General features: G+C 38.2%; 1 protein-coding gene across 2 annotated transcripts in view; it reads left to right on the top strand.

Annotated features, from left to right (window-relative positions):
• The window catches only part of IPO5 (importin 5), a 59,070-nt gene that overhangs the window by 6,448 nt on the left and 33,575 nt on the right, over positions 1–19,047 (top strand). Inside the window, exons 3-5 of one of the 2 annotated variants that reach the window (XM_076009333.1) lie at positions 4,275–4,382; positions 10,125–10,218; positions 16,425–16,505. In XM_076009333.1, coding sequence (XP_075865448.1) covers positions 10,129–10,218; positions 16,425–16,505 — 171 coding nt within the window. In that variant the 5' untranslated portion in view covers positions 4,275–4,382; positions 10,125–10,128. Of the gene's footprint in view, positions 1–4,271; positions 4,383–10,124; positions 10,219–16,424; positions 16,506–19,047 lie in introns of both variants that reach the window. The other variant, XM_012756992.3, reaches the window with a different exon arrangement.

Below are 19,047 nucleotides of genomic sequence, written 5' to 3'. Positions count from 1 at the left end.
TTTTTGGATATAATTTTAGTTGGCCAATTAATTTCTATTTTTAGTAGGGACAGAGTCTCACTCTTGCTCAGGCTGGAGCAAGACCTTGAGCAATCCACCTATCTCAGCCTCCCAGAGTGCAAGGATTACAGGCGTGAGCCACCGTGCCTGGCCTTCTCCACATTCCTAACAACACTTGCTATTGCTTTTTTTATTAAAGCCATCTTAGTGGGTATGAAGGAGCATCACATTGTGATTTTGATTTGCATTTCCCTAAAGATTTAATGGTGTCTAATGTCTTTTCATGCACTAATTTGTCATTTGTATATTTTCTTTGGAGAAATAGCTATTCACATGTTTTGCCCATTTTTTAATTGGGTTGTCTTTTCATTATTGAGTGTAAGAGTTCTTTATATATTCTGGATATAAGTTCCTTATATGATATATTACTTGCATACATTTTCTCCCATTCTGTGGGTTGTTTTTTCAATATCTTGGTGGTGTCCTTAAAAGCACAAAGGTTTTTAACTTTATGAAGTCCAATTTATCTGTTTTTCTCTTTTGTCTTTGTGATGTTGGTGTCATCTCTAAATGATTGCCTCACTCAAGGCATGAAGATTTAGTCTTGTGGTTTCTTCTAAGAATTTTATAGTTTTAGCTCCCACATTTAGGTCTATGATTGATTCTGAGGTTTTTATAATGATGTGAGGTACAGGTCCAGCTTCATTCTTTTGCATGTGGATATCCAGTTGTATAGGCAACATTTTTTTGAAAAGACTATTCTTTCCATATTGAATGGTCTTGACTCCTGTATTGACCAGGGTTGTCCAGAGAAACAGAAGATTATCTATCTATTATTTAAAGAATTGGCTCACAAGATTGTGGGAGCTAACATGGACAAGATATGGACTTGTAGAGGGCAGGCCAGCAGGTGGGAAACTCAGGCAGGGTTCCTATCCTGTGGTCTTGTGGCAGAATTGCTTCTTCCTCCAGAAACCTCAGTCTTTGCTGTTAAGGCCTTCAACTGATTGGATAAAGCCCACCCATGTTAAGGAGGGTAATATGCTTTACTTAGAGTCAACTCATTTTAAATGTCGAATTACATCGACAAATACCTTCACAGCAACAGCTAGATTACTGTTTGACCAAACAATCGGGCACCACAGCCTAGCTAGCCAAGTTGAAACATAAAACTAATCATCACAGTAACCTTGTCAAAAATCAACTGATAACACATGTAAAGTTTATCTCTGGAGTCTCCATTCAATTTCATTGATCTATATGTCCATCCTTATGCCATTACTACAGTGTCTTGATTACTATAGTCTTACAGTAAGCTTTGAATTCAGCAAGTATGAGTCTTCCAACTTTTTTTTTTTTTTTTTTTTTTGAGACAGAGTCTCACTTTGTTGTCCAGGCTAGAGTGAGTGCCGTGGCGTCAGCCTAGCTCACAGCAACCTCAAACTCCTGGGCTCAAGCGATCCTCCTGCCTCAGCCTCCCGAGTAGTAGCTGGGACTACAGGCATGAGCCACCATGCCCGGCTAATTTTTTATATATATATCAGTTGGCCAATTAATTTCTCTCTATTTATAGTAGAGACGGGGTCTTGCTCTTGCTCAGGCTGGTTTTGAACTCCTGACCTTGAGCAATCCGCCCGCCTCGGCCTCCCAAGAGCTAGGATTACAGGCGTGAGCCACAGCGCCCGGCCCAACTTTTGTTTTTCTCAAGATTATTTTGGCTATTCAGAATCTCTTGCAATTCCATGTGAATTTTAGCTTGTCTAAAACTGCCAAAAAAAAAAGCAGTTGGAATTTTGATAGAGATTACCTTGAACGTATAGATTAGTGAGGGGAGTGTATCACTATCTTAATAATGTTAAATCTTTTAATCTATGTATAAAGAATGTGTTCCCAATTATTTAGGTATTCTTTAATTTCTTTCTACAATGTTTTATAATTTTCAGCCTACAAGTCTTATACTTCTTCTGTGAAATTTGTTCCTGAGTATTTTATTCTTTTCTGATGCTATTATAAATAAAATTGTTTTCTTAATTTTATTTGTGAATTGTTTATTGCTAGTGTATAAAAGTACAATTGATTTTTGCACTTGTATCCCGCAATCTTGCTGAGTTCATTTTGTTTGTTCTTATAGTTGTGGATGTTTTGTTGTATTGTTTTTTGTTTTGGTGTGTGTATGGATTCTTTAGGATTTTTCTCTGTACAAAATCATGCCACTTATAAATAAAGATAGAATTGCCAGTAAAATGTTGAATAAAAATGGTAGGAATGGATATTCTTATCTTGTTCTTGATCTTGGATGAGAAAACATACCATGTTTCTCCATTAAGTAAAATGTTAACGATTGGTTTGTCATAGATGGCTTTTATGAGGTGGAGGAAGTTCCTCTTTATTCCTATTTTGCTGAGTGAAAAGGTATTGGATTCTTTGAAAGTCTTTTTCTGCATCAATTGAGATGATGATATAGTTTTTATACTTTATTCTATGAATATAGTATATTATATTGATTTTCATGTATTGTGCCAACCTTGGATTCCTGGGATAAATTCCACTTGATAATGGTAGACAATCCTTTTTATATGTTGCTGGATTCAGTTTGCAGTATTTTGTTGACAATTTTGGTCAATAATGTCTATAGTTTTCTTATCTAGTCTCGGTATGAATGTCACTCTGGACTTATATAATGATTTAATAAGCGTTCATTCTGTTTCTATTTTTTGGCAGAGTTTGAGAACAATTGGTGTTAATTCTTATTTAAAGGTTTGGTAGAATTCACCAGTGAAGCCATCTAGTCTGGGACTTTGTGGGAAGTTTTAAATTACTAATTCAATTACTTTACTTGTTATAAGTCTATTCATGTTTTCTATTTCTTCCTGAATCAGATTTGAAAATTTGTGTCTTCCTAGAAATTTGCCTATTTCATCTATGTTATCTAATTGGTTACCATACAATTGTTCATAGTGTTCTCTCATAAATCTCTTTGTTTCTGAAAGCTTGCTAGTGATGTGCCCTCTTTCATTCCTGATTTTAGTATTTGAGTCTTTTTTCTTGGTCAGTGTAGCCAAAGGTTTGTCGATTTTGTTGATCTTTTCAAGGAAACAATTTTGGGTTATTTTTATTTCCTCTATTTTTTATTTTCTATTTCATTTATTTCCTTTCTATTCCTTTATTATTTCTATTTTTTATTCCTTTCTATTTCCTTTATTATTTCTTTCTGCTTGTTGTAGGTGTAGTTTGCCCTTTTTTTTCTGGTTTGTAAGAAACTAGGTTAGATTATTGATTTGAGATCTTCTATCTTTTCTAATGTAAGTATACACCCCTAAGTTTCACTGGGAGCACTTTTGCTGTATCCTATATTTTTGTTTTCATTTATCTCAAGTATTTTCTAATTTCTCCTGTGATTTCTTCTTTGACCCATTTGTTATTTTGGAGTATGCTGTTTAATCTCTTATGAATTTCTCAAATTTCCTTTTGTTCTTGATTTCTAATTTAATTTCATTCTAATATGGTCGGTACATATTTTGCATGACTTCAATCCTTTTAAATTTTCTGAGGTTTGTTTTATGGCCTAACATATGGTCTATCCTGTAGAAAGTTCCATATGCACTTGAGAAAAATGTATGCTCTACTGTTGGGTGGAGTGTATTACACATGTCTGTTAGGTATTATTCTTCATGTCTTTCATTTATCATTGATCTATGTAGTTACCCTATCAATTAGTATAAGTTGGGAACAGAAAAGTCTCAAATTATTTTTGTTGAATTGTTTATTTCTCCATTTTGTCAGGTTTTGCTTCTTGTATTTTGGGGTTCTGTTAGGCATATGTGTTTAAAATTGTTATATCTTCCTGACTCTTTGACCCTTTTATCATAAAAATTTCCTCCTTTGTTTCTAATGACACTTTTTGTCTTAAAGTCTATTTTGTCTGATATTAATTATGGCCACTTAAGCTCTCTTTTAGATACTGTTTGCATGGTGTGTCTTTTTCTACCTTTTTCCTTTCAACCTATTTGTGTTCGAAGGAAAAACATTTAACTTAAAAATGAAATCCTCCTGCTAAGTATATTTTTATTTCAGGTTTTAAAATGCAACAAATGATGGTTTTTAAACCCATTTACCACATTTAAATGAAAAAACATCAAGAAAATAAAAGATATTCTTTCCCCCAACTCTTAACTGATCCTTGATTTAACTTATAAGGATTATTCTACAAGATCAAATCTAGTGTCTTAATTCCCTTCTAAAGTTCCACAATTCTGTTTATGTCAAACAAGCAGGGGAAGGAAATTCCTATGCAAGGAGCACTGCTCAGAAAGTACTGTATCATGTCTCCAAATCCCTGAGAATCAAGACGGAAAACTGGAATCAACGGAAAGCACCATAAGGTAACCGATTTCACTTGGTGAAAAGTCACTTTCTAAACCTCAATGTACAATGTACATAGGAAACCTATATATGTAGCTGGTTGGTTATTCTCTAGCAAAGAGCACTACCCAATAGAAATGTAATGTGAGCCACAAATGCAAATCATATATGTGATTTTAAAGTTTCTAGTAACCATATATTAGAATCAGGTGAAATTCTTAATATATTTAACAATATAGTTTATTAATAAGCATAACTAATATATTCTATTTAACTCAAAATATTATCATTTATACATGTGATCAATATAAAATTATTATTATTATTTTGAGACAGTCTTATTCTGTCACCAGAGCTAGAGTGCTGTGGTGTCAGCCTAGCTCACAGCAACCTCAAACTTCTGGGCTCAAGCAATCCTTCTGCCTCAACCTCCCAAGTAGCTGGGACTACAGGCATACACCACCATGCCCAGCTAATTTTTACCATTTTTTTAGTAGAGATTGGGTCTCACTCTTGATTAGTCTGGTCTCAAATTCCTGAGCTCAACCGATCCTCGTGCCCCAGCCTCCTACAGTACTAGGATTACACAGGCATGGGCCACCACGCCTGGCCTAAATTATTATTCTTAATTTCTTATTAAGTCCTTGAAATTTAGTGTGTATTTTATACCTCAAGCACACCTTAATTTGAAATAGCCAGATTTCAAATAATCACTAGCCATACTGGCTACCACATTGTACAGTGCAACTGTGGCACTGAACACTGGAAATGGCCTTTAAATGTTCTGTGATAATCAACTCAAACTTAAATTTTTTCTTAACCACAATTATTATGCATTCCTCATACTATGACTACCTATATAATGGGGATATAAAAATGTAATAATCTAACAGGTAGAGGTACAATCAGAATTATGTTTACAAATTGGAAAGGTTTCCATCTGCATTAATAATGACAGCTAATATTCATTAAGCATTTGCTCTGTGGCAAATGCCAAGTATTTTAATCAATGGCAAAAAGTACTTCTATTATCTGCATTTCATAAAAGAAGAAACTGGGGCTGAGAAAGGTTAGCTTGGGCAAGATATGAAGCCATCACTTAAACTTTCATATTGGCTGGCTCTAGAGCCTCTGCTCCAAGCCTCCAAACTCTACTGCCTCCTTAAAATGAATCCATCCACCTGCATATATGCAGTGGATTTCAAACATAAAACTATGAAAGAGAATGCAAAAGAATATAATTGAGTCAAAATTTCCCCTGCCTGTGCTTGATTCAGCAGATTGCTGAGGGCCGACTGTGTGCAATGTCCTTCAGGAATATTCAGGTCCCACCTGGCCCTGGCTGAGGTGCTCTAACTCTTAACAGACTGCTTCAGAACAAAGGCTTGGATGTTTTGATAAAAAGCAGCTAAAAAAAATGTGACTAGTTCAGCATATTTATTTTCAATAAACAACTTTTCAACAGTTCCCATCTTTTTTGCTGGCTCTCATCTAGGCAACAGACAACATCGATGTTAGAATCAGAAAATTTATTTATCAGCCAACTGTCTATTGAAAATCCATAATCCATTCCACATACTTTTTCAATCCACACAATTGGAAAACTAATAGAAAACAGGCAAATATATTTTATACAAGCACAAATGTGATACACACAACTCTGCATCACGTGTAGCTTTAGGCATCATTACTTGTTTACAGTCTCATTTAACTCCAAAATCCATCTTATTAATTAAAGCTGTTTAGGAAGATACCATACTATATAAATTTACGTATATTATCCTAACTTAAAATACTACTAGGGAGAAATATTATTCCAATTTTACAGATGAGGAAATAGAGTCAAAGTTCTTTTTCATTGTACCATTTAACATTACTACAAATGCCTGTAAATAATATCATCAGCTTGGATTTGTGTACAATTACAGATTATAATACTTTCACTTATATTATCTAAATTGACCCTCAAAATAAGTGCTTACAACTACCAGTACTAAAAGTTCTACAACTTTTGGAGTTCTGGGGCAACTTTTTAAAAAGTTAGACTATGCATTTGAGAGAATCTTATTTTATTTGCATTCAGCACCGTATAAATCAGAAAGAAAAGACCCAAATTCTACCCCAATTAAGAGAAGCTTTCATAGAGTCTTATAAGCCTACCATCCCCAAACTCCCAGGACATGGACTGGTACCATTTGGTGACTTCTTAGGAACTGGGCCACACAGCAGGAGGTGAGCCACAAACTTCATCTGTATTTACAACCACTCCCCATCACTTGCATCACCGCATAAGCTCCTCCTCTTGTCAGATCAGCAACAGCATTAGATTCTCATAGGAATGCAAACCCTACTGTAAACTGTGTGTTCAAAGGATCTAGGTTGCACACACCTTATGGGAATCTATTGCCTGATCCGAGGTGGAGCTGAGGCGGTCGTGCTAACACTGGAGAGCAGCTGCAAATACAGATTATCATTAGCAGAGAGGTTGACTTCAAAATAAATGTAATGTGCTTGAATCAGCCCAAAACCATCCCTCCAATGGCCCTGGTCTGTGGAAAAAGTGTCTTCCATGAAACCGGTCCCTGGTGCCAAAAAGGTTGGAGACTACTGTTATAAGCCTAACTTCTCCAGCATTCTTCCATTTCCAGAACATTCCTATCATCATGGGAGCCCACCAAACCAAGAGCAGCAGCAGGAGAGCATTCTGATGCTCTCTTGTCAAGGAGCCTTGCCTCCTGTAGTATTACATATAGGTCATGCCCAGACTGTACCTCCAAACAAACATCAAAATCCTATACTACCTAGATTTCAGGTACCCGTTGAATCTTTGAGTCTTCTTTTCCCCCTAACCTCACCTTTTTTTTAATGAAGGGTTGCAAATGCATTAAGCAAATATGCCTTCAGTACTTAATGGAAGTAATGTGAGATCTAACAAACTGAGGGGAAAGGCATCAAGAGCTACCATTCACAGTTAATCTGCCCAAGGAATGACAGCTTATGTGGAATGAGTGAGGCTCAAAGCTTTCTATCTCTGCCTTTCATTTCCAATTATAATTTAATGTCAGAACTTTGTGATTAAAACTATTATACTTTTTATTATCCTCATTTTATAGATGAGAAATTGAGGCCGACATTAAGTACTCACTCAAGATCACATAAACTAGTAAGAGACTAAAGATCCAAATCCACTAGACTCAAGTTCAAGGCTCTTTACCTTCAACCATCTGATCTCCTTGGGAAATAAATTTATAGTCCTGTAGGAAAATGGGCTTCTAAGTACAGTAAATCTCCCAAAAGCTGAGTATTATAAACTCTCCAAAATGCCAACCCTGCTGCCAACCCACCTACTAGGTTTTCTGGACACCAGAACTGGTTTCCATTGTCAGAATGTCTGCCATCCACTCCAAGTTTACTGAAATTTCTCCCATTTGGGGATCTCTTTATTCATTAACCTTAAAATTCTTCTCCTTCTCTTTTGGTTATTTACAATGTCAAAATAAGGCTGGGCTGCAATTACATATTCTAGCAGCTGATGTCACCACTAATACAAAATTGTTTCTGGCCTATGTAAATAATAAGTTTATGCTTTGCCTCATTATAAAACAAGTCCCTATTTTGACAAATCCTGCAAACCTATGTTGGAATTTCTATTATTTAATAGAAATTTCTATGATTTTATAGAATTAAGCAAACATATGTAATCTACAGCCTTACTGCCAATTAAAACACATACCACATAGCCAGGGCATGGTGGTGCATGCCTGTAGTCCCAGCTACTAGGGAGGCTGAGGATCACTTGAGCCCAGGAGTCTGAGGTTGCTGTGAGCTAGGCTAACGCCAAGGCACTCTAGCCCAGGCAACAGAGTGAGACTGTCTCAAAAAAAACACATACCACAACAGGTGTTAAAAACTAACTGGAGATCAGGCCATATCCTGACCAAGACTCCAGACAATTTATTTCATTGTTAACCTAGTCATTAGAAATAGTTGTTTTACTATGTTAATTCCTAAACTCTTAATAATCTTGGGTGAGGAAGAAGCCTCCTCAGAATCTGGACATGCCCACTAGACCTACAAAAAAATAAAATCTAAATCAAATGACAAATTAATGTACATAATGGTTTGTCTTTAAAGAAATAATGTGGCATCAGAATGAAAAATTGTGCCATGTAATAAACATCGATTCTACAAAGATAGATCTGTGGACCTCTGGTAGAGAACTCTATCCCTGTCACAGCCTAAGACTTTCTGAGGGCATTTTCTCTAGGAATCGGTAAGAATCTTTTGAAAAATCTTGGCTGGCCATCACCATTGCCTGTGGATCCCAGGACCTCAGCCCAGATTCTGAACACAGTGGCCCGGTGCTTCCAATGCACGGCCAAGATTTAAAATCATTCACCAAACACCAAATGTTTTAAGACTTTCCAAGAGTGGAACTACAGCAGAATAGTCAACAGGAAATTAAATTCCCTAAATTAAATATTATGAACTGCCACTACTCTCCATCTCACCCAATGTGAAACTTCACCAGGAATGTAGCATCATTTTTAGCAAAAATGAATTGCATTCTTCCACTAGCACCCTTAGCCCCATGCATTGGACACAGTAGGGTCTCAAAAGAAATGCTCTTTAATTTGAACTCTGCTTTCTCGGCCTTTGGCAGCCCCTGCAGTAAAAGCAGATTGCGTGTATTATCAGTGCATTGTGTTGCCACTGAAATCAGGCCTGTGGGCCCCTTAGTACTGGTGGGAAATAAACACTTATTGAGATATCAGCCCACAAACAAGTGCTGCTTTGGGGAGGCAGGTGTTTCTCTTGACTTTCCCCAACCATTGAGAGAAGAGGACCCCAAGACAAGGGATTCAAGGAAAAGTCACGGATCCCGGGGTGGGGGCAAGTGTGCTACGTGGACATCCCAGAACGACCGCGAGCTAGCGGTCTGGCAGGAGAGCCCCTGGCTGAGTAACCCCTCTTCCGGGCAAGCCCAAGGCGTGAGTCACCGGTGAGCGCGGCCAGAGGAAGGGGCGGCCTGAGTCACAGCCCTGGGAGAGGTCAAAAGATCTGACAGACTGAGGGGTCGGTAGAGCCTGGTGGTGGAATTTAAGTGGGAACAGGGTTTCAAAAGACCTCCCTCCCTTCTCCTAGCGGGTGGCGGGCTAGGGTGCCAGAGGGTGAGGGGTCGAGGGGGTGGGGCCTGCTCCTCTCGCCGCGGGCATGGACTAGAGGTCGGCCCGGGAGGAAGCCGGTCAGCCCGAGGCGCCGAAATCTCCCGCGCTCTGGAGCTGACCCCTCCTCCCCAGCCGGGCCTCACGCCCCTCGCCGCGGCCAAGTCCGCCAGCCGGCTCCTCCCGCTGCCCCCGCGACGCAGCAAGGCCCCGGCCCCAGTCCCGGCCCCAGCCGGGCTGCGAAGCCGTCGGCCCGCCCCACCCGCGCCCAGCCGAGCTGCCCTCCGCGCGCGGCCAGTGACGGCACTGTAGGGTGCGTGGCCAATCGGCGCGGCCCCCGAAGAGGCGAATGAGGCCCCGCCCCCTGTGCTCAAGCCAATGAGGCGCCGGAGCCGGCAGCTGCGGCGAGGTGAGAGGTCGCGGGGCCCCGCCCCGTCCTCCCCTTTCCCCTTTGCCCCGCCCTTTCCCGCCCGGCCCCTCAGCCCCGCGCCGCCGCTAGTGCCGGTCCCCGCGCTGGGCCCGCCCCCACCCCTCCCGCGGCCCTCCAGCGCGCCTCACGGCTCCTGTCTCCCCTCCCTCCTTCTCTCTCACGCCTAGCGCAATGGCGGCGGCCGCGGCGGAGCAGCAACAGTTCTACCTGCTCCTGGGAAACCTGCTCAGCCCCGACAATGTGGTCCGGAAACAAGCAGAGGTAACCGAGTTCGCCGCCCCAGTCTCCGCGTCCCGGCCGGCGCGCCCACCCTTCCCCAACGCGGCCCCGCCGGGTCTCGGCCCCGACGCGACGGCCGCGCAGGCCGGGCCCGGCGGGCGGCGGCCGCGCAGCCCACGTGTGAGGCGGCCCGCGGCTCCCGGCCGTGCCCCCGAGCCCTTCCGGCCATTGCCGCCGCGCCGCCGGGCGCCAGTTACCTCCCCGCCGCCTCTCGCACACACGTGCGGACGCTCCTGACACGCTGCTCCCGCCCAGAGGTGGAAGCCGGCGGCGAGGAGGGGTGTGGGGTGTTGGACGGGCCCGGGGCCCCAACTTCGCGGCTAATCCCCTTCCCTCCGCCTCCCCAGCCCCTTTCCCGCTTTCGCCCAGCGGGAGCCTCCTCCGCGCTTCCAGCCGCTGTCTCCACCCAACCTAGTCCTCTGGGTCTCCCAGACCCTGGCTGCTGACTGACCCACCGCCCCTGCTTCTCCTAACCCCCGCTCCTCTCCCGCACTGTCCCTGCCTTCCCCATCCCCGCCTTTTGAAATGTATGTTCTGCCTTGTTGCTCCTTTCCACTTGTTTCCATTTAGTTCTCTTTCTCATTTCTGGTTCCTAGTGTCAGAAACTGGATTTTCCTCTCCCCTCTCCCTCAGTTTTGTGAAGTTGCCTTTATGGTTTCTTTGTAAGCAGCTTCCACTTTGCTCTTTTCTTCAGACAAAATTTTCTTTGATCTTTAGAGATTTGTGGTCTCATAAACGGGATGTATTGGGACTTCCGTTGTTTAATTGGGACAATACCATATGTTTAAGTATTCAACTTCATTTAATCTAACCTGAATCTTTTTTTAACCACCTCTGGCTTCGGGCCTCCAAGATGTGGAATTGTGGATATAATTTGAAGAGACATTTTTGTTCATGTATATCTGTAAGCTAATTTCCCAACTAGCAGTAAGACACTTGGTTCAGTAGAAGACTGATGTGTACGTTGTCAATGTTGGATAATATGGGATACTTATGAGAAGGGAGAAACTTTCCAGTTTCCTTTAAGTGCATTATCAGAACAGACCTTCGAACTTGATTATATGGAGTTCTTTTTTTAAGACTTAGTGAAGGATGTTCAGTCAAATATTTTTACAGAGCAAAAATTTATTTTACATATAGCTAATGAAATTGAGGACAGATCCTCTTCTGACCTCATGGACTCCAAGAGTTTTACAGTCTTTAAAACCACAATGTTGTTAATACTTGCTTTGAATATAGATTGAGGACATGCTAGATACACTTTGTGGTTTTATAGTTAAGTGAAGAAAATACACTGGAGATGTGATTCTGTATGACAAAGCACTTGCAACTATTGGCATTATTCAGATAACTCTTTTTATTCATTTATCATGCACGTATTTTGTTCAGGGTAAAAATTCAAATAATACAGATAGTTTTTTAATCTCATTCCCCAAAGGTAATCACTTAAGTGTAGCATGAATCTTTCCTGAAAATATATCTGTACAAGCATATACATGTACATTCATTTTTACTTGAATGGGCTTGTAATACACACTATTTTGCAACTTGCATTTTTCATTCAGTATATTTCACATTGCCATATAAGAGATTTTTTTAAGCAGTTATAGATCATACCTTGTATAGGTGGATGTATTATTTATATGAGCTACCCTCTATGAATGGATATTGAGCTTTTCCAGTGTCCTCTTATAAATAAAGCTATACATAGGAGTACATGAATACCTATCTTTGCATTACTTTGCCAGGTTTATTTGTAGAATACCTAAAAGTAGCATTTGTCATTAGAAGTAATAGGCATAATATATTAATTACATCCATTTGCTCTTGGGATATGATGATACTAAAAAACATTTTAATACATTCTGCCAACTCTAGAGGTAATTTTTCACCAAAATAAGTTCTTAATCCCAACCCATAATAGAAATTTCCATGTGTTACAAACCAGAACAGCATTGTAATTAGTAAGCTAGTTTAATTCTCCCTCTTCCCTCCAGTTGCTTAAGTCTCTATTGTCAAGCCTAGTGGGGAATCTCTCTTCTATTGAACTAAATACCAGTGTCTGGTTTAGCTTGAATTCCAATTGGTGCCTGTTGTAAATCTTTTATCACTTACATCACTTTGGGGATAGTTAGCAGCATTCAGCACATTTTCTCATAAAGAACAATTGGAAATAAGTACTGTTATTCTCTTAGTCTCTTTATTCCTAGTGAAAACATTCATATACTACATCTTTACTTTCTTTGTATATCCTGATAATATGTAAAGTAAGTGCTGTGATACAGAATTTTCCTAATTTGACCCAAAAAAGTAAATGTTGGGGGAAACTCCCTGGTGCCATATAATACCCTTTTCTTTTTTGCCTTATGAAATAAACCTTTTTTAAGTAATCAAACTAAATAAAATTGAATATTAAGTCTGATATAGCAAACACAGAAATACTTTCTTTGAATAAAAGAATTTGGCAAGGGCTTAGTAAATATCTTTGTAATTTACTCAGTCAAAATAAAAATACTTAGTTGACAAATAAATACCAAACCATTGACCACAGTAACTTGTTTTATATTCAAATACGAAATCAAGTACAATAAAAGAATTTTTTATTGTTATATTTTGTTGAAATCATTGAAGGGCCTCAAAACTCTAAAATGTTTTAAAACTTTTCCATTGTATAAGCAATTTGATAGGCTTTATATTTTATTTCTATTAAAACCTGCAAGCACATTTCTTTTTCTTTTTAATTTTACAGAAAATGTTTCTCATTTGAAGAAATAATTTGCATGTCCCTGAGTCTCAGAATGCAGTAACTAACATAAATAGACAAATAATTGACTAGCCCCAAAGTTGAATATTCAAGACTGGACAATTTTATATGACATAAACTTAAGTATTTTATTAATCATATGCATGGATTATATTATTAATGTTCTCCATATAGACTTTGTTTCTCATTGATTCTAATATAGGACTTCATTATTGAGATTTAAATTGATGGAGGATAATGTATTGAAAAAAATACCTGATTGTTGAGAAACCAGGTAAAAGTTTCATGTCCCCTTTTACATTTCCTCATGCAAGGTAGACTCACTGTAAATATTTATGGAATGAGTGAGATAAGTACATATTAGCATTTCTCATTTGTGGTAAAGAAAGAGAGGAGAAGATTTTTACATTGTGTGGTTGTGTAAGGTGGAATCAAATGGAATTGAAATTTTATTTACCACAATACTGGTAACATTCACTGAAGCTAACTGGACTAGTACTAGGAATATTCTTTAACATTTTCTTTATATTGGCTGTTCTCGAATGTACTGAGTACTTGGATATAACAATAAAGAGATACCATCCCTGCTTTTGTGGAATTTAAGTTCTGTTTAGGCTAAGAAAAAATTACACTTTTGATTTTATGGTTGTGTTCTGTTTGCCAAACTGTTATCTTTGACCACGTTTATGGTACAGATGTAATACTATATTTGGATTACCACAGTAGAACATATCAAATGGGAAGAACTCTCTTGCAGAAGTCATCTGTCACTCATACTAAACTCTCCCACCTTTGACTTCTAATTCATTATGGAATAAAGTTTAATACTTCACTTAATGTTTATAAGTCTCTACTAGGGTTAGCTTAGTTACATCAGTAGTTCCACCTGGATGCGGGTAGAGATCCTCAAAATTTATATCAGGTTTTCTGAGAGTGATAGCCTAGTAAAGAATTTTTTTCAAAAACTCAGTTTAGACCACTGGAAATTTAAGTGTTGGACGTTTATAGCATCAACAGTGTATCAGAAGCTAAGCTAGGTACATGGAAGAAAAAGAGGTTTTTATTGCACTGTGAGACTTTTAAAATAAAAAATTAAAGTACTTTTTTTAAAACTATTGATTTTTTTAGTTGCTTTGGTAAAAATTAAGTGAAAAAATCTCAAGGTACATATCTTTGCAATCAGCTTGTGAATATCTTCATACAAATTATCTCGTTTCTGGATAAATAAATTCAGATTATCTTCTCTCCTCAGCTGTGAATACTTTTTGGCACAGTTTTCAGCATTGTTATGATCCTGTGTACTTTTTACTAGAGTGGGAACTAGAGGTTATCAGGGAGATCTTGAATTCTGCTTTCTCCCAAAATCTCTTCTTCCCCAGACAAAAATATATTTGAGAAGTTTGAAAATTGTGTAGCACTGCATAAATAGAACTTGACTGTTTAGTGTGGTAATCCCCCAGGGGTGAAACCCAGAGCTTTCGGTGCCAGAGAGATTTTGAGTATGGTTGGCCTCAAAAGACCAGAGTCCTGTCTTCCATGTACTGACTGTGGTCTTAGACAAGTCATTTAACTTATAAGCCTTTATTTCCTTATCTGTCTCAGGGAATACCAGAGAGCAGTTAATGAAAAGTATGAGGTAGGTAAGGATTCAAAGTAGACTTCTTTTTTTTTTGAGACAGAGTCTCACTTTGTTGTTCAGGCTAGAGGGAGTGCCGTGGCAACAGCCTAGCTCACAGCAACCTCAATCTCCTGGGCTCAAGTGATCCTTCTGCCTCAGCCTCCCAAGTAGCTGGGACTACAGGCATGAGCCACCATGTCCGGCTAGTTTTTTTGGTGTATATATTTTTAGTTGGTCAATTAATTTCTTTCTATTTTTGGTAGAGACAGGGTCTCGCTCAGGCTGGCTTCAAACTCCTGACCTTGAGTGATCCACTACCTCGGCCTACCAGAGTGCTAGGATTACAGGTGTGAGCCACTGCGTGCCCAGCCTATCTGGCTTCTCTTGAAAGAAAGTGACAAGGGAGTTTGGCGTAGTGGCTCATGCCTTTAATCCTAGCACTCTGGGAGCCCAAGGCGGGAGGATTGCTCAAGATCAGGAGTTCGAAACCAGCCTGAGCAAGAGCGAGACCCCATCTCTACTATAAATAGAAAGAAATTAATTGGCCAACTAATATATATAGAGAGAAAAAATTAGCCAGGCATGGTGGCTCATGCCTGTAGTCCCAGCTACTCGGGAGGCTGAGGCAGAAGGATTACTTGAGCCCAGTAGTTTGAGGTTACTGTGAGCTAGGCTGACGCCATGGCACTCACTCTAGCCTGGGCAACAGAGTGAGACTGTCTCAAAAAAAAAAAGAGAGAGAGAGAGAAGCCAGATAGATTATAGAGGGATGGTAACAGTGAGAGAGCAAGTAAGCTCTTTGGACTTAGACTACTAAGAAATTGATGTAATCTACATTAGACCTTTAAATTGGATAGATAAAAGTGGATTATCATTTATTAAGAGGCTTCTTAGGGAAAATAATTCCAAGTATACTTAAACTGATTTCTTTTCCACAGAAAAGACTGCCATCATTAGAATTTTTGCGCATGCATAAAAATCTATACTTGTCTGCACTTACTTTTGTAGACAACGTATAGTTGAGTTTTGATTTTTGATCCATTCTGTCCATCGATCTTTTAACTGTTGTCAACTTTTTACTGTTAACAAATTTGTTCTGGTTTTATATCAATAGAGAAGGGAAAGAGTGTCCTAAGTCATAAAATTTTTTGCTAATAGATACAGAAATGATATTAAAATCTCCTGGCCCAAATTTCTCCTGAACATATTCATTTATTTATATGTGTGGTTTTAGTATAATCCTTGCTTGACAGAAAATGTGACAAAGGATTTGATCACTTCCTTTCTCTTTTTCTGACTTTATCTGACATGTGTGTCTGGTGGTTCTAAGCAGTAGTAATTTGAACCAGTTCTACATCATCAAGTCTAAAAAATGTTGACAGGATGAGTAGTTTGCCATAATATAAAGTGATGATAAGTGAGCATTTATTTTGCAGCATGGCAGCTCATGTTATTTGGTGAGTTTTTGTTGTTATTGTTGTTGTTGTTTTTTGGCCCTCTCTGGCCTTTAGGTTTGTTAACCAGGGAGCATAAGTTGGGAGAGTGTGCACACACATTAGAAACATCTATTAAAGGGATGTAGGTAGAAAGGAACTTGAGAAGCAACCCCCTTAGATGACATGTCTTTCCTAAACTGTCTGAAGTGTATACTTCATGTCACAGAAAAAAAAATACCAACACCAGACCTAGATTAAATGATGTCTCATGCATGGGTCCTTCCCACTCTTCATTCCATTTCTTCCATTGGTTTTACTCCTGTAGTTTTCTAACATTGTATTCTAACCTTTAATTTTCTTTTCCATGTAGGAAACCTACGAGAACATCCCAGGCCAGTCAAAGATCACATTCCTCTTACAAGCCATCAGAAATACAACAGCTGCTGAAGAGGTACTTCCTTAATATCTGAGAATATTCTTATGAATCATGTAGGGGTTTTAGATGATAAAGTGGAAATAAGAATTGTTATTTACTGCGTACATATTATTGGAACTTTGAACTTAATATTTGCCAGAAGCTACTTAAGAGTTACAATATAATTTTTAAGTACTCTTTATTAAGACTAAGAATTTCCTTTTTCACCTATAAGAAGATATATCCAGGGTAGATAAAAGTTAATGCTTTTATAAATAATTACATAAAAATTATTAAATTTAAGTGATTTCTGTAGCTAAAAATATTGTTTTCTTTCCTTGAAACAATTCATTCTAAAGGAGAAAATTCAGTGTTTTAATGTGTTCAGTGTTTTCAAAAAATACTTTTTGTCTGTCTTTTAAAATTTACACTTAGCCATCTCTAGATGAAGTATATGTATTAAAGATATGCTTAGGAACAGAGACATTTCTAGGATTTTTTTTAAATCATGGTTTTTAGCTAATTACTTAGTTACTATACCAAATTCAAATTTGCTTCAGTTTTAATAAAACTAATTCCTAGGGTTTGTTGTTTTCTATTAACTCTCCTATGCATTTAATGGCGAATTTTCTCCCCCCCAATAAAGTAATAGCTTCATAAATATTGAATGAAATTGAATATCTGTTTACTTTAGAAAAGGTATCAAAATACCCAAGTCTAGTAAACTTACTCCACCTATTAAACATTGCGTTTAAAATTCATTGAGTTAAGACTGCTTTGCTAACAGTCACACTATATGTAAAATGCTTGTACTTGGTAGAGATGAAGTCACACTAAACTTTTACAATATTTCACCTAACTTTCTAGTCAAATCAGTTTACACTGGCAGTTTCGTGTTCTCTCATAGCACTTAAAAAGCAGTATAAAAGTGCCTCCATTTTTTAAAATAGATGACAAAAGGTGCTTCTTGCCTTTGTAACTATTCTTTTTCTATAACTCAAAAGGAATGTCAAACAGAAGAAGTACATATAAGATAACTTCTATCACTAAAAACAGATGGCTGTTTTAATTCTTGAATATCAATGTGAGTTAACTACTAAAAAAATTTTAAAGCCAAGAATAATATGAAAGCTACTGAATTATGTTTTTAAAACCTTATATTAAATCCTATTTAAATCTTGATTTAGGAATTAGATGATGGTATGAATTAGCCTCAGCATCTTGATTGTTTTTAGTTTTTAGTGTATGGGTAAAAAGAATTATACACGATTTTTAACCATTTATAAAAATTTCAACTACTTTAAATTCTTTCTGGGGCATATATTAAATATTTTTAAAAGTTTGCTATCTACCATAAGTTATTCAAGTGAGTACTTTTCTCAATGAAAAGTAATGGAGGGAAAAAAATCAAATTTTATTTGTATAGCTTAACTTATTTTGTTGGTCACAGTCCTAGAGTAATTATAGTGATAATGAGTAGCAGCAGCCTGGAAAAAATGAAAACAGAAAAGATTGGGACCGATATTCTCAATGATTTGTTGGTTTGATATGATAAGACTTTAGAATGGCATTTTTTTCTTTTTCTTTTTTTTTATTTCAGCATATTATGGGAGTACAAATGTTAAGGTTATGTATATTGCCCATGCCCCCCCTCCCCCCTCGAATCAGAGCTTCAAGCGTGACCATCCCCCAGATGTTGCATATCTCACTCATTATGTTTGTATATACCCATCCCTTCCTCCCCCCTCCCACCCGCCCGACACCCGATAAATGTTATTCCTATATATCCACTTAGGTGTTGATCCATTAATACCAATTTGCTGGTGAGTACATGTAGTGCTTGTTTTTCCATTCTTGAGATACTTAGTAGAATGGGTTCCAGCTCTATCCAGGAAAATACAAGAGGTGCTATATCACCATTGTTTCTTAAAGCTGAATAGTACTCCATGGTATACATATACCACATTTTATGAATCCACTCATGTATTGATGGGCACCTGGGTGGTTTCCACAACTTTGCGATTGTGAACTGTGCTGCTATAAACATTTGAGTGTAGGTGTTCCATTTATTTAGAACTCAGGAAAATCAGCAAGGAAAAATCAAACAACCCTATCAAAAAGTGGGCAAAGGACATGAACAGAAATTTTTCAAAAGAAGACAGAATAAAGTCCAACAAACATGAAAAAATGCTCAACATCTCTAATCATCAGGGAAATGCAAATCAAAACTGCAAAGAGATATCATTTATCTCCAATAAGAATGGTCTTTGTCAGAAAGTCCCCAAACAATAAATGTTGGCGTGGATGTGGAGAGATAGGAACACTCCTACACTGCTGGTGGGATTGCAAACTGGTTCAGCCTCTGTGGAAAGCAATATGGAGATACCTTAAAGCAATACAAGTAGATCTACCATTTGATCCAGCAATTCACTACTGGGCATCTACCCAAAGGATCAAATGTATCAGCTTTTCTTTTGATAATCTCAAGGGATCTTAAGCAGATAATGCCAAACTTAAGTATATTCCATAGGTTTGAAAATGGGAATCTAAGAAAATATACATTGAGATCAGTTAGTGC

This window comes from Microcebus murinus, chromosome 13 (assembly GCF_040939455.1).
Source record: "Microcebus murinus isolate Inina chromosome 13, M.murinus_Inina_mat1.0, whole genome shotgun sequence".
NCBI lineage: Eukaryota > Metazoa > Chordata > Mammalia > Primates > Cheirogaleidae > Microcebus > Microcebus murinus.
Note: the sequence above shows the minus strand (reverse complement) of the source record. Positions and strands in the feature narration are given on the sequence as shown.